This window comes from Apteryx rowi, unplaced genomic scaffold (assembly GCF_003343035.1).
Source record: "Apteryx rowi isolate R43461 unplaced genomic scaffold, aptRow1 scaffold_77, whole genome shotgun sequence".
Taxonomy (NCBI): Eukaryota; Metazoa; Chordata; class Aves; order Apterygiformes; family Apterygidae; genus Apteryx; species Apteryx rowi.
The window spans coordinates 1977760-1994546 of NW_020451060.1; the positions used below are offsets into that span (position 1 = coordinate 1977760).

Consider the following 16787-nt stretch of genomic DNA (forward strand, 5'->3'; position numbering starts at 1 on the left):
ACAACACGGGCTTCCTTTTCTGAATTTCTGTTGACCGAGTTTACAGCAAGTCATAAGACATGGCAGCAGTCAAAAAGTAAAGACTTCAGGAAAAAGTAAATTTAATTTATAGTCAAATTACAATGACAGTTATAGCTGTTGTCTCCACAGATATTCCAAATGCAACCTACCATGTTCTGATATGAAAAGTGAGAACAGAGAGAGGCTGAGCAAAATTTGAACAGAGAAGAAAGAATTCATTGTGGTGGCTCCCACTCAACAGTTGAGCAGAGTGATTAGGACAAAGTGACCCATCTCTATGGGGTCATCCTTATGGGAGATGCATCTAGGCTGAAGTAGCGTCTACAAAGCACAGTCACTCCAAAGCCAGACAACGGAAAAATAGGACTTCTGATTCCTAGTGAAAATCTCCAGTATCCTTTTTGCTCCTTAAGAAACATGTTGGATGTTTGAATTTAGGCCACAGAATTAGATGACATAAATTGGTTCTTCCAAAAGAAGAAGGGTTAGACTTCAAAAATATTTCACACACTCAAACTGATCTTTGCCCTAATATAAAACAATTCACTGTCATATTCCCCATAAGAAAAAGAAATCTACATTTTGGCAAGGCAGCAGAACTAAATACTGCTAAGCATTCGGGATGAAAGCTCTGGTTTTAGATGCCACAGATAACTCCTCAACTGACAACTATGCAGCAAACCAATGATGCCTTTATTCTCCTTCACATTCTCTATTATTTACTACCAAATAGCCTTTTGAGAAGAAAATCGTAAACAAGTTATTAATGTTTATTGGTCATTTAGCTGCAATCATGAATGTTTCACCATTTTACAGCTTAATGCAGGCATGCTTAAATCTCTGAAAACAGCAATAATTGCCATAGGTATTAAGAAAAATTGCAGCCCTTGCTTCCTCTGGGTAGGTCAAGGACTCAAGGAGAATGAAAAATGATTGGAGAGCCAGGCTATAAACAGAAGAAAAATGACTACTGAAAAAGTGCAGTTTTCCTGCTCTGCACCAAGGTCAGACACTGCTATAAATTGCTTGTGAGTTAAAGCTGGGTCAGAGGAGAACATCCCAGAGCTTTCTTCCAAAAGCCCTTGCTTTTAAAAGAAGCTTTCTTCAGCATCCTTAATATTTCATCTTCCTGAAGGTATATTATCACAGACAAATATGAGAAAACAATGAGAGGCAGAGAGAAAGGGAGAGAGTGTGATACATAGTTCAGCACATAAAATTCACATTTTCTCTCAAAGCAGTTAGAACATAAAATTCTTGATGAATTTTTCTCCAACAGTTTGCTAAACTTACTTCCAGAATAAGGCTGTACAAAATGCTGCAGTAATAATTAATGTGGCAAGTGCATTCTCACTGCTGTCATTGCACGTTGGTTGTGGTTTGTAACAGCAGCAAATTGGACAAACCTCAATGAAAGCACTGAATTTCTACTCAGGAAATGCAATGGTATTATAAACTAGAATACAGCCTATTGCTCTTGACTGTCTTAAGAATTCAAATCTTGCTGGAGACTTGTTTCTGCTTAGTTGCATACTTTTTGTTTTTTGCACTCAAACCAATGGGACGAGGCAGAATATTCACCCACCAATAGTATATGAGAGACTCAATGTGTGAGAAACAGGAGGAACAGAATCAAGGGGAAAAAGCAGTTGTTATCATACAAAACTACAGTAAACAGTGATCACATACAGGTTCAGTGAACTGCAAAAGGACTCAACATGGACTCTAACACTACCACTAATAGTTATCATTGGCCTCCCATGATGAAATTGTCTGTAAGAGCTAACAAAACAGCATATAAACTTACTTGGAGTGAAAATGCTCGTAAAGCAGGAATAGGGATTAAGGCAGCCATAAAGAAAGCAGTAACATTGCTGATAGATGTAAGGGCTACACTTGCTCCTGTTCGCTTCAAACATTCACCTGTTCTGTCCTGCAAAACAAACAGTGTATCTTAAAAGTCAAGTGAAAAAGGTGATGTCCCGCAAATGAAGGGGTCATCCTACAGATGTAACATGTTAACAGTGACAACTATTACAAGGAACTTCTGAATACAAGCATGTATTTGAAAGAATCTGACAATAAACAATATACTAAGTACCATATCCAGGAGAAAAGCAGATGACACATGAAGTGCTAATATTTTTGCAGGTAGAAAGTATCATCAAAGCTGACTCTAGCTTCAAAAGTCAAAGCTACACGAATACTAATATTAGACGCCAAATACATCCATTATTAGGTAGGATGTATCTTGTATCAGTGCAGTCACTTCGTGTTCTCATAATTTTTCAGACAAAATAAGCATGCATTAACAGCATAGATACATAATGTATCTACATATCTTGAAGTACGCAACAACAACAGAAAACAAGGATCACACACACAAAAAGAGAGAAGCAAACATATACACACAGGACCCTTCCCCAATCCACTAGGCTATTTTGAAGCATATGGAGGTTATAGTAGAATGCATTTGTAGTGCCCTGCATGCTGAACCAGCTGAAAAGAGTACATCGAAGACACTGCTTGTACAAAACAAAATGGGCAAATATACATTGCTTTTAAATGATTTGTACTTTGGATATGTAACTTTGGACTGAGAAAAAGGTCAATAAAAGGAAAAGATCACAAAAGTGAGGAGATTTCACGCTTCATAACATGAAGATGCTGTGCTTTGGAATGTCATGGTCAATTATAAATAAAAGGAAAGAGAAACAGGGAAAAATATATAAAATACCACACATTTAAGGATATAACACAAACAAAGGTAACAGTGAATGCGAGTAAAAATGTTTCTTCTCTAAGTTGACCTCCTCCTCTTCCTTTTCACCTTAAGATTTTTGTGTTCTTCTGTTAAAAATATTTTTATCATTTTAACATCAGACTCTTGTATTTCAGTTTGCTCCAAAATTTACATCAACTTTCACTGAAGTTTTGGGCACACGTGGAATTTGCATTATGTAAATGAGCTTTTATATCACAGTTCTAAATTCAATTTCCAAAATAAAATAAATCTAGGACACTACTATATAGGAAAAACATGAATGTTCCAAAATATTCTAGAATCACGCATATTGCATTCATCATCACATAAAAAAAACAAACAAACCACACATCCCAAAAACACCCTACTAATCAATTCTAGGTACAATATATTTTCCTGCGTGAAGCTTTTTCTTTTGTTTTCCCCCAAATCCCCATTTTGTCCTTACCTCAAATGGAATTCTCTTATTCTGTCCTGTTTCACTAAATGCATGTGCTAGAAGGAAAACATCATCTACACCAACTCCAAGAGCAAGAAAAGGCAAAACCTTGGGGGAAAAAAACAAACAAAAGAACAAGAAAGTTAATGCTTCCATGATTTACCATGCAGCTAGCCATTAGATGGCTAATTAAAATAAATTTCACACTACATTTAAACTCAAATCCAAGAGTAAAATGAAAATCAAAAGGATGCAATACAGCTCTTTTGTTTTGTAACACTGATGAAGAACCTGGGGTAGACCATGTATGGTCACAAAACCTCACTAAAAATAATTCAAGGCTTGGGTAGGCAAAGAATACTAGAGAATATTTTAAATTATTTTCAAAACACTTGCAGAATTCAAACATCCTGATATATTCAGATATAAGGACAAAACCTGCGGCAGCTTATGCACAAATGGATGCCTATAGTCACACTGCAACAAAGAGAAACAAATATCCCAGAATCTACCTAATGAAACAAACTGCAGGACATCTGCCCTTTCTTTTTAATATCATAGGGCAGCACTATCTCTTGATTTCTTACAGCACAGTCCATGAGACAGAAGGCACACGTGAAAAATCTAAAAATCAATATACTTTTGCAGCTTTTGTTTTTCCTCAAAAATTGAGGAAAATTCATTTACTTTAGTTCATTTACTAACAAAGTACTTGTAATTTAGCAGCAGACTTGTGGCTCCTTGATACCTGAGTTGTGGCAGCATTAAAGGAAATTCCAATCAAGGAGCACAGGCCCAATCCTGCAGCCACTGAGAGTGCAACCAACAAGACTCCTGCCAGCCCCACGGCACCCTGAGACTTGGCACAGTCCCACCGCAGCATTGTTAAACAGGCATAGGCAAGCTGAAAGAAGAGTAGGGAGAAAAAGAGACATAAGCAAAATATTAGAATAGATCTTTCTCTAACAGCTATATCCCCCCAAGAATACACACAACTTACATGCATTTCTAAACAGAATAGACACATCAGAGATGTTACACAGAAGAACAGGTGACAACTCTGAGGCCAGTGTTTACAAACTGCCAATTTTAAGTATTCTGAAAATGTTCTGGACCACTGACTGGTAACAATAAAGAAGCTGTTTAAACCTGCTATTCTACCAGAGATGATTAAATAAACAAAAAATATTTTATTACCATTAGCAAGTAGCCACTAGCTACTCTGATAACACTGACATCAGAAAATGACTTTAGGATGTCATCCAGGGTAGTTGTAGTAAAGGAAAGCACCTTCTGAGTAGAGTTTTGTGCGATACTTTGATGAACAACCTATGAAAAGAAAAATAGTGTGACTTAAAAAAACAAAACAAAACAAAAAAACCCCAACACATTGTCTTCCACAGCACACATTTGAAATCAACTACTTAGGCCTTAAGCGTTCCTGTTAAGGCACAAACCTTACACAAGAGATTTCACTGATGCTGCATGAAATAAGTATTTTTGGTAGTTATTCTCTGCAAGCTACTGATTATCCAAGTAGAATTTGCATCCTTCTGGAAAGGCCACAGTGCTTACAGCTCATTCAAAACATTTAATTTAAATCCTGAAACGTGAGGAGGTTTCCTCCTTCCATAAGTCTGCCACTGATTTGCTGTTGTACAAGTTTTGCCTTTAATCCAAGGCCAGAGCGCTCATCAGGGTGCTCCTCTTTCCCCCACTGCCTGGTGGTTTCGCAGAGGTCAGAAGCAGCGCGGCAGAGGTCAGGGCTTGGGACACAAAGGCCAGGCACTGTCACATTGCCTCCCCGCCGGGACTGCCGCTGCGAGAGGAGTCGAGGGCCAGCTAATGTTTTCCAGACACCTTTAGAGTAATCACCCCAACCAAATGCTTTTCAATTCAGTCTAGCTCTTCAGTTCCTTTTAAGTCTCAGGAAAGCAAAAAAGTTTTAGACAGCAAACAGTGAAACCTTTCTGGCTTCTCATGTGTGAATAAGCAAGCACATTCTTAATTAAAACAGGAAAATTTTTAAATAGGCTGTTGCAGCTAAAACCAAGAGACAACCACTCACAGTTCTAGCTTAAGCATCTTCCTTGAAGAAATACTGTAAAGTCATGACAGAAGCGGTGGATCTTAGTAAGACTTTATAGTATGATATCTAGTTTTTTTTCAATTTTACCTCAACATACATCCTCTGCCAGGCTTCCAGAATTGCTGCTGCCTTATCCTCGTTCCAGTTGATGTGTGAAACATATTCATACCCCTTGAAGTGCTCATACATTTGCTTCGGAGTCATTAACTGAAACATGGTTTGCAAAGCCTGGGCACTGTAGTAGGGAGAGAAGAGGGAGGAGGAAGAGGCATAAAATACACACTTTCAGGAAGTGATTTTCATTGCATAAAGTCCCAAATGAAAGCCTAATAGAAGCTTGCATGAATTTTTGATTTTATAGGGCACCATGTTCACATTAAAACTGAACAGAGTATTTCTTCTACTATGTATCTGGTGCAGCTGTACTGGTACATACAGTATTGAGGCTAAATCTGGTTTCACTGAAGTTAATGAGAGTTTTGCCATTATTTTCAATAGGATCAGTTTCAGGAACAGAGAATATAACCCTACAAATCAGTTATAAAGATCATAATTAATAAACATATTACTATAAGGAGGACACAGGATTAGTTATTTCTATGAGATGTTGTAAATGTAGTAAGTTGTTGGCAATTTGTCATTTGAAGACCTTGGTCTTTTTCATTCCTTGGAGAGAAATGCTAGACTAAACTCCTAATACTTGACAAGCAGCACGGAATACCCAAAAGGTAATAATTATTCATCATAAATTTCCATAGTAGGCAACTGTATCCAACAATTTTAGAACCTTAGAGAACTATTTTGTTTTTCACCAAGAATATATTCTTTGGCTACGTGCTAGAAGACACTTCAGTGACCTTTTCCAGAATAAATCAAAATTAGTAGGAAAATAAGCTTCTAAATTTAGTGTCAATTTAAAAATTCAGAATTCATATCAGAATTTCTGATAAAAATATTTTTATTAACTATGCGAACATTATACTACTATTAGTTTAATATAGATTTGTATTCAGCTTATACATCTAAGTGTTTAATGATTTTGTGTGTCTTATATTTTTCAGAACAATTCTATCTCAAAGGGGTTTCCCCCCACAAAGTTCAGTGTTCCATGACTTCTTCATGAAGTCTGAAACAAAGGGTTTTGTTTCAACAATCAAAATGGTATTCAAGTTACAGTGACAAAGAACAGACTTTTCTTGGTATTGATCCTAAAAAAACAGTTCAATGGAGATATCGGAATTCTGAGAAAAGTCGAGTGAGCAGGCACATTACCCAAGTTATTCCCCCTCCCTTTTCCTTTGATCATATTTCAAAACATGATCAAAGTTGTTCAATGCTTTAAACACTGTTTAATGCTTTAAACACTGTTCAATACCTTATACATACACTCTGAACACAAAATTGCCAAGAGAATTTTTTTTCCTGAGCAACGTACACTATCATGCTTAGGTTAAAGCAGGCAGCAATAATACCTCCTTAAATTTAAATGACTGTCTAATCACACTTTTAAATTCTGTCCTTATCAGGGATGTTCTCCTAGACCAGGGTTCACAATATGCATCATTCACAGATTCTGAAAGGCAAGTGATTTTGCATTATCCCCCACACCTCCCCAAACCCCCAAAGGAAAGCTTTATAGTTTTCTTTAAGCATTTGTTTGCTTACCTCACAAGTTTACCAGAACTGTTCTTGACTGTGCCACCTATAATCAACTCCTCCTGCCAATGCATGTATTTTCTTGACAGTCCATAGCATCCACCACTCAAAACAAGGGCCACATCAAGAGGCTGGAATAAAGTTATGAAGAAGCAATTCATCAGTTGCCCTTCAAACAAATTCATATCCTAAATGAACACCCAGTGTACTAGAATAACGGATATTACAGATAGTCTAGGAAGTCTACGAAAAGAAACGTGCTCAATAAATGGAATAGCCAAACCAGCCCAATACTCATTCACCAGAGAGCAGCTTCTCCAAAGCCTAATGTGGCTGAGAAAGGGGTATATGAAATTGGGGCTCATGGCTTCCAATTCTTCACAAAGGTCGGCAAAACTGGCCGTACTTGAAGGAAGCCTTGCTGCATGGTGTCAGTGTACAAAAGCAGCCGTATTCCAGAAGTGGCTGTGTCTCCTGAGGCATGTTGCCTGCTGAAATGGTGTGTCACCACATTGCCACACCTAGTCGGTAGCTGAGAACTGTAACCTCACTTTAAACATGTAGGATTAAGCATTGCATCACAGACTGAGGGAATGTTAGTGACTCTGGGCTAATGGTATATAACAGGAGCAGAGTAATGAAATCACTGAAAAATACAAAACATATATTGCTGGAAGGAAACAGTACCATCTTCTCTCCCCACGTACACAGCCTCCCTTGAAAAGATCTACGCAAGGATAAGCAGACTTACTTTGGTAGAATTTTTGTTGGGAGCCGTGATTGGGCAATCAGGATCAGCAGGATTCAGGCAAGGTCGATCCATATAACCATGACCAACCTCTGCTTTATTCAGCATTTCTTCCCAGCTCTCCACTTGGTAGTTTATTTTCTTTAACTCTTCCAAGAATTCTAAGGGGTCAAAGTTGATCCACTGCAAAGGAGGTTTCCCTCTGTAAAGGAAATCAGGAGAAAATGACAAAGAAAATGACAAAGTAAGTACTGAAACAAACAATTTCTAATTCATATTCACACAAATGACTGAGTTGTTTTCTGTTACAAGCTAAACTCTTTCTGGCAAGGTTGTTTCGAAAAATGAAATGCATGTTTTAATTATATTCATGTATGTATACTTTTCTTGTATCCCCATTAATTTCAACAAAAACACTCAGTAATTGCAGGCCAAGTTACTCTATGAAAGGGAATATTCACATGTTAAAAATACTTCCATTTACAAACAAAGCAAAACAAACCATCAAGCACCTAAATAACAAAAAAGCAGCCAACTGCTGCTTCAAAGAATTTGGGGGGAGGGGAAAGAGAAAGCAGAGAGGGGGCTGAGGAAAGAAAGCCTTTCACATAGTATCAGATTACCTCTTGCTAGTCTAATAATCATCTTGCAAATGTAATCAATCAATATAGCTGATCTTTGTTTATCTATAACAATACTGTGCTCCTTCAAACGCTTTGGCAGCTTGACTATCAGCCATCAAGCTTTCTTGCTACCATGGCTGTCACCACTATCACTGTCACATCTCCCACCCCCACTTTTGAATTTGTGATGTTGACAGCCCAGAAAGGCTTTTGGCTGCCTTATTCTGTGGTTCAAACCACACTGTATCTGCTTAACCAGGCTTAAGTCATTATTCCAAATCTCCCAACCAGAAAACACAAACCCCCTTATTTCCCCACCTAAAACTGTACACTAAAGTTTAGGAGATGGCCATTGCAAATTGCTTTTACAGAGACATGCAAACCAGGACAGAAACAATAACTCAAATGCTAGCTCTAGCATAATTAACGGAAAATGCCTGCACAGATTAACAATTAACTCTTTGAAGGATCCAGTGCATATAATATCACAGTTGTAAATTGTGAGAAACCGCCCGTAAAGGATACTATATTTGGTTTCTTTAATGATCTCATAAACAAAGGATTTTTTTTAATTCCTTAGGAAGACTTGAGATTTTACCCAAGACAGCTACATTTTCTTAGAACTAAAATGACTTCCCAGCCAATCAATGCTTTGTAGTTTATGAAAATAAACTTTTCTGTTTTTATTTTCAAAAGGCAAAAAATTTTAAAGGCTTGATTTCAAAACTTTTATTTTCTTTTACATGCCAGCAGAACGAGAAAAGTAACAACATAGGACTTCAACTGAGGCCTACAAATCATCTTTTGGAAACAGAATATCTTTGTTCAATTAAAAAAAAATGCATATTTTCTGAAGTGACACATTTTATTTTTTAATTTTTGGTTAAACCAGAATCTGAATAAACAATGTGAATACAACTCAGAAACATGCATAGTTTTACAATTAAAACCAGTCAGACTAGAAAGTTATAAAAACAGCACACTTACAACAAATAGGCAGTTCCTGCCTGTAGCTTTGCTCCCTCCCAGAAGCAGTCCAAAGGAGTGATAATTAAACAAGGATAAAGATATTCTATAATCTGTCAAAATCAGAAAGGGGGAAAAACACAGTTAAACTAGAACATAATCAAACAGCACAAGCTGAATCATGAGAATATAAAATGTTTATAACCAAATGCCTGTTATGCCTACCTGGTCCATGTAACCTGCTTCTGTGATGAGTTCTCCTGATTTATAACATAAGTGTTCCAATTTCCATTGTCTGTAATAAAACAACAAATAGTTTTTTCTTCACAAGTACTGAAAAGGTATTTTTAAAATGTAACATACACGTAAAATGGCAATTCATATACACAAGCTGACCTCAAGTAGTGAATTACTGAGAAAGGCAAGTTTTATTCAGTGTAGGTATACCACACCTCACAAAGGCAAAGGCCTTTCTTTTTGTAGTTATAGACTAGAAATATTTGTTTCAGTTATGATAAACAGTCTCTGTAAAACTTACTAAAAATAATGGAGCTACTTTTGGATTATCAGGCTACTCAACATAACTAAAAGTGAGAGAAATCTGGGTATATACAAATATGAGACCACTTGTGACTTAAGATATCACTCAATGACACAAGAGAGAGGTCAGCTTCAGACTCAGAAGGCTACAATACTCCTAGCCCTAACTCATGCATGCAGGAGAAAAGAAATGGTTAGGATTTCTGCCTTCTTTGTTCAGCTGTGTTGCAGCTACCATTGCTGTGGCTTCTAGCGCCAAAGACAAGGCTGGGTAGAAGATAGTTGGAGCCATGGTCCTAGTTCATTTAGGCATCAGCTGGATGCGCTGAAGGACCGTGGACTTTGCGCCTCACTGACTGTATCCCTAGGCACATTTCCATCCTGTAAGGAGCAATCCTGGAGGAACCGCTTCTTAGGGAGAGATCCCACTAGCCCAAAGCTGAGTTAAGACACATCTTTAATACATGTATTGTTGGACAACTCTTAGCTCCTGCTCTCTGGAAAACTCCCAGCCTTCAGCTTTGGCACGCTGACACTCTGAAGGCCAACTCTGACATGGCTGCCTCTATGTTGTTAAATAGCCCAGTTATTCTACCCACTGCCATTTCTCACCCTTTCCCATTTCTCTTTATACTCACACTACTGAAGGGACAGTAACTTGCACTAGTGTTCACAGCCATTACATGCCACCTGCGGGCATCAGCAAGTGAATTCAAGTACAATATGGAAGGCTTTTTACTGTTATGAATCCCATCAATAAGGTCTTATGTTTCACAGCACAGTTATAGCTCCTTTACCAAGAAAAAAGGTGGATACTGTAGCGCTGATCACGGGGGTARCATTTTTAGAATCTCATCCAACACCTCTTACACAATTTAATCTGTTAAAAGCCAGCTGGTCACTGCTATCTCACCACACTTTCGAGCATCAGTAACCAGTGACATTCAAATCAAAACAGAGACTCAAAGGGAAAGGCTCTGAGGTGCTACCCATCTACAAGCACATGCAAAGAAGCATGTGTCCATTTTTCAGTTGTTACAGAAGACCAAGTAAACCTTTGCTTTTCCCTTTACCTGTTGTACATATAAACGTGTACTCTGCTGGCCTGAAGTGCAGAGTCGAGGTGCTGTCTGAGTGCTTCTGCTGTTAGTACATTAGCACCATCTTCCTGCGGAGTCTGAATCATGAGCTGGGGGTTAAACATGGCCTCTTCTCCAATCTTCTGCCGTGTGTAATTTAACTCCCGACTCACTCGTCCACCAACTGATGAATAAATATTAACAGCTTTGTATTAGCCAGTAACATGTTATTCTGGATTTACATGATCAGCACTCTCTGGTCAGAAAAATTTTACCATGCGCATGGAATATTCCACCTCACACTCATTACAGTGTAACTCTAAAACGAATATCAAATTTGTTTCAGTAACACTGTGAGTGGAAAAAAAAAATCCTGTTCCTCATTAAAAAACACCATTGTCCCAACTGCACTAGAAAATTGATGTGTAAATTGGAGCCCCTTACACACATGGTTTTGACGTTATAACCAATATTCCATATGTAAAAATTAAAAAAAAAAAGAGAGAGAGAGAAACCTTTTCCTTGCAGACCAGACCAAATATTCCTATGTTACAATTTCTTACACTTGTATAAACAGTCTGGTCCAATAGCACATTTCAAGATAAATGGCTTCAATTTACACTCTTCTCCTAAATAATTTGGCAAAGGCAGAAGGGGAATGTTTCTCTTCAGTTAAAAAAAGGGAGGAGGGAAAGAATAAGTGAGCATGTGTACTTCTCTGAACCTTAGGTAAAATGAAAAATATTAAGCTCATATAAAGAGGTGCAGTTCTGAGCGTAGCAGAAGGGACCATTTGCAGTCAAACAATTTGCCCCAGTGATCTGGTATCTACATAACATGGTTTGACACAGCAGATAATTCATACTCAACATTCGTTTCTACACATTGCGCTCTGTATCAAAATATGGTTAAAAAAAAAAAGGCAGGAGACTGCAAAGCAGACAGGCTCTAGAGGGAGCCATATTCAATTTGCCTTGCCAGAGAAAGTTACATAAAAATGGAAAATTATCTTCCAGCTTACAAAAAAAGCATTCAGCTAGAGTTCATATACTTTACACAACCTTCCCTATAGTCTCTCTAGCAAATGCATGTGGGAGGAGGTTCAATTAATTCAGTCCATTAGCTGAATCAAGACCATATCCAGATGAGGAGGATGAGAACACCACCAACAAATTGTTTCCATCCCTTACAATTTATTACCTTTATTGCTCTGCTAAGTCCAAGCCTAGAGACTTGGTCTAATTTGTTGCATTTTCGTCAATTCTAGTCACCTTGGCACTGGTGATCTGAATTACTGCCAAAGTTTAGAAGTTCTGCGACAGTGTGAACAGAAATTAGACATGCACATCTATCTCTTCTCAGGCCTCGTAACTGAAGACTGATCTGTAACTAGTGGTAGACGGCCGTGTGGTAGATGACATTCTCAAGTCTGTGAACATGTCTGGGACAAACTTTTTCAGTCAACTGGACCCTCAGTTCACCTGTGATCCCATCGGGGATGATGGGACCACCAGGCAAGAAGCTGGGCCCCAGCATGGGTAAAGCTGTCAGAACCCAGTCCTCAACAATTAAGTCATAATATATTTATTCTGTCATGAAACATCACTTAGTATCTCATTCAAGACTTCTTTGAAGAAATAGATATTTCCACAACACACGCCAACCATTTTCTCAGCCTGTCACATGTATTATTACTTCCTTCACATTGTGTAACAGTGACCAGGTCACAATAACAGAAAATAAAAAACAAATTCCACACCTGAATTCCCTTTATTACAGTGACAAGATATATAATCACTGAGACTGTATATGCATCATAACAAAAAAGCTAATGTTAAGTTACATCAAGCATTAATTCCCCACCAGACAGGACTCTATGGTGCATTTTGCTTCATCTCACAAGGGCATGGCAGGGGAGCATATGTATCCTAATCTATAGATCTTGGCACAAAACCTTCCTTTGTGGTCCTTTACATGACAAGTACTTCAGAACACAAACTGCCTCCCTTCCCCTGTGCTTCAATGCCACCCAAGACAACAAAGCCCCTATTTGATCAGGACTGTGTAGTCTACATAAACACCTCTTCCTGGCACTGCAGTCTCTCCCTTTCCTTTCGCACTCTATTTCTGCGTTTAACTAGGACTTGAACTGAGAGAGCAAACTTGGGAGTGCGACAAAGGAGGCATTCCCATCTCCGCTGCAAGTGACCAACTGTTTACTATCAACAGAAATGACTGCTTCCTAATCAAGCTCTTGTCAAACTATATTAACCTCACTGAACAAGGCAGATTTAGCTAATCAAAACTGCATCGCACAAGTCAGTCATCAGAGGAGATGCTGCTTTTTCCCCTTTTACATTCAAAACAGGAATAACAAAAACATCCAAGAAAGTGGGCACATATTCCAGATCTCAACAATAGAGCTGCTGCGCATTTTTCTTAAGGCATTACACCACTTCATTATTTCTCTGACGCGTCCATTATGTACATTTCTTCTGCCAAAAACAGTAAAGATAACTCCATAGGCTAAACTTAGATACTTTATACAACATAACACTCATATACAAAAAATTATAAACTCAGATTGCAGAGGAAAATTTTGATTGACTGCCAAAGACAGATTATGTGAAAACATATGGATGGACCAGAAGCAAGCAGATACATCAGCGGCCTTTCAATATATCATAAGCAATAAAAGGCAAGAAGGAAGACAAAAAAATTACAGAAAGCTTCTACCAATTGTATGTTTTCACTTCTTTTAACTGAAAGTTTACAAAAATCATTGGAGGCTGCCATGCTCAAGGATCTTAAGCCTCCACAATTGGCTGCATAAGCACTTTTATTAGGCAGGCACTCTGGTTGTGTTTTTATTTATTTATTTATTTTAAGATGTCCACAACCGGTGCCCAAACCTAGGAAGAGACCACTAAAAACATCACTGAAATGTACCTGAAGCCTCACTGTGTACTGAAGATAAGCAATACCAATGCTCAACACACACTTCACAGAATGCCATTCCTTATAAGAAAAACAATATATACATATTACATTCATCAGAAGATTTCCACACTACAGGGCAACTGATGCCCTGGAAACTAAGACCAACCAAAGAGATGGGCTTTTGTGGTTTTCCTTTCTGGACTTTGTTTTTGTATTTTTGGAGACAACAATATTTTACACTTAAAATGCTACTGACTTTCAAATTGTATGTATGGCATAGAGTACCAGTACTTCCCATTTCCTTCCACACTGAAGACAGACAGAGCTATTCCACGTCAATGTTGTGGTGACAAAGTCCACACCACGCTCTCCTTTTCTGATATATCAAAAGCCACTTGATGGCATGCTAGCCCTGTATTACATGATTCCTTATGATTTAGTGCCTAGATAGCTGAGTTGGTGGCACTCTTGCCCACAAGCCAGAATGCTTATTTAAATAACAGATCAGTACATGGGCTCATGGCCAGTGGTAATTGAACACAGCAGTCCGTACACTACCCTTTTAGTGGTGTCATCAGATTCTGGGTGGCTGTCTAGTGGAAATGAGATACTATGCCCTCTGTAAAATTAAGCTAACAAGAGTAAAAAAAAAAAAAAAAAAAAAAATCAAGCCAAAGTAATAACATCAGTGTCCTGGCACCACTCCTCACAATATATCAGTTTCTAATGCTCAAGAATGTGTGGGAAGGCTTGTGTTCAACATAAGACAGTTTTACTGCCAGCATCTTTGTTGCGGAATATTAGCCCTTGTTAAAAGCCCCTGAGTGGCTTTTCCAGAGAAGAGGGAGGTCCTTTTCCTCCCCAGCACCGGACAACCACAGYTCCCTCTCAGCTCTTTGCCAGCACACAGGAGAGCCGACCCGAGCCAGTGGGTCTCCTGGGCCAATAAACACATCGCTGCTCCTCCTGGACTTCGTTCCCGGCTGAAATGGAACCTGGTTAATGTAGTAAATCTTTCGCCCTTCTCAAGGGCCTGCAGAGAGCATTTAATGGCCAATACAGACACTGGGTTGCTAAGAACTATCTGAGGACCAGCATGTCTCCCTCCCCCAAGTGCAATGAACAGCTGTCAGGTGGTAACAAGTTTTAGTCATCCTTAACTTGAGGCAGACCTGAACCCATGACCTAAAGGTGAAAGGCTATATATCCTGTTACCAAGCATTTTTGTCTCAGTCCCAGCGTCTCAGTCATCACACGATAAAATGCTTTGGTGCATCTTAAGTGAGAAGCAATCAGAAAACCAAAACTGCTCGCCTCCCGTATACATTTTCACAACACTGGTGCACCTTCCCCAATAACAAAAGTATGAAACTCGACTTGTTTTCATTGGCGCAATTTCTGACTCACAGATTTCCACTGACTTACTAACAATTTTGAAGTTATTGGGTCATTCCATTCATAAACTCATTTCTACCTCAAATGTCACTCTTCTCTGTATAAACGTTCTCAAAATTAGCATTCAATATTTGCATTATATTGTATTGCTATTACATCAACATGCTTATAAAGAACCCTGGAACCTGCTACTAGAAACTGCAGTCCCTTCTGTACAGGATATCTTAGGAATAAGTTTGACCTCTGCTACACTAGCAGATTTTGATCCCAAATCAGGCAATGAATGACAGCCAAAAATCACTGCTTGTTAATTTGCTGTCCAGTTGTTCAAAAGGCATGAAGTATTTCTTTTTCCGGATATCTTACAATGTTCCATTTCGAATTACTGGAATTGGAGCATATAGCCTCAGGTTTTGTTATTTTTTCAGATATGAACACTACCTTTATTAACCATTCAATAGCTACCTTGTGTGTGACTGCACTACAAATAGCTTAGTACAGAGCAAGCCCTCCCCAAAAAAAGAACATTCCTGAGAGCTTTTATTCCACCTGGAAAAAAAATGTTTCTCTACCAAGCAGAGGACAGACCTTGAGAAATCAAAGCCAAGCTTCCAGAAGTACCTACTGGTTTTGGAGCCTCAGTTCTTGTATGACCAGTCTGAGGTGCCTGAATGGAGCACAGTTTTCAGGAGAATCTCCCTCCTAAAGACTCTGTTTCCATTTGAACACTTGAGGAAGAATAGATAAATAAATAAATAAATAAAATCAACAAGCATTCTCCCTTTTTTTTGGGGGGGGGGAGACATTACATTTTCTGTTTTTACAGTATTGCAAACATGTATCATCGGAGCAGTCTGGTTCAACATTTTGATGTTGACAACTCGAAGCACTGAAATCATACCTCTAATAGTCATGAACACCTCTCACACTTTGCATTTTCTTTTCACCTTTCCAAAAGATATCTTTTTGATAAATCAGACAAGCAGAGCAGCCCCTTGCAATTACTGCTTCCATTACTGCTTGAGCAATACCCAGTAAGGACAACATCTGCAACCTGTGATACGTGTTATCACCGGAATGGGACTAGAGAGGAATTAAAAAATCCTCCATGACTTCATAATCACATAAAAGCAAAGATGAGAAACATACCCCAGTAGTTGCCTGAGACATAACCTTTACTAACCAATCCAAAAAACAGCAGTGTGCAGAGAAAGACAAACACAGCCTGGACTTGCAAGGAGACCACACAGCCTCTTGTATGCCACACCACCTGCAGCACCCCACAGTGGGGGAGTGCTTGTGGGGAAGCCCCAGGCTCCTTGCCTCCCTCTCCATCACCCTCTCCCTGCTGGGCCTGCAACCAGAAGAGGTCTCCCTTATTCTCCTTCTCTCCACAATCTCCCACGCAGTGCCTCTCCCTCTCAACTCTGACTGCTCTTAAAGGCTTGCCTCTACTCCTCTTCCTCACTTTGGTCTCTTTGTGCTGTTCCCATGTCATTTCTACTGCATGTGTATATCGGTGTTTCT

The 16787-nt window shown here is 38.8% G+C and overlaps 1 protein-coding gene across 2 annotated transcripts in view; it reads right to left on the reverse strand.

The window, feature by feature from the left end:
• Positions 1–16787, reverse strand: part of PTCH1 (patched 1) — a 68387-nt gene that overhangs the window by 35843 nt on the left and 15757 nt on the right. For both annotated transcript variants that reach the window (XM_026088464.1, XM_026088465.1), the window contains exons 2-11: positions 10920–11109; positions 9532–9601; positions 9328–9419; positions 7721–7919; positions 6979–7100; positions 5401–5548; positions 4422–4553; positions 3973–4128; positions 3234–3332; positions 1829–1954 (exon numbers count right to left, since the gene is read on the reverse strand). In XM_026088464.1, coding sequence (XP_025944249.1) covers positions 1829–1954; positions 3234–3332; positions 3973–4128; positions 4422–4553; positions 5401–5548; positions 6979–7100; positions 7721–7919; positions 9328–9419; positions 9532–9601; positions 10920–11050 — 1275 coding nt within the window. In that variant the 5' untranslated portion in view covers positions 11051–11109. The remainder of the gene's footprint in view (positions 1–1828; positions 1955–3233; positions 3333–3972; positions 4129–4421; positions 4554–5400; positions 5549–6978; positions 7101–7720; positions 7920–9327; positions 9420–9531; positions 9602–10919; positions 11110–16787) is intronic.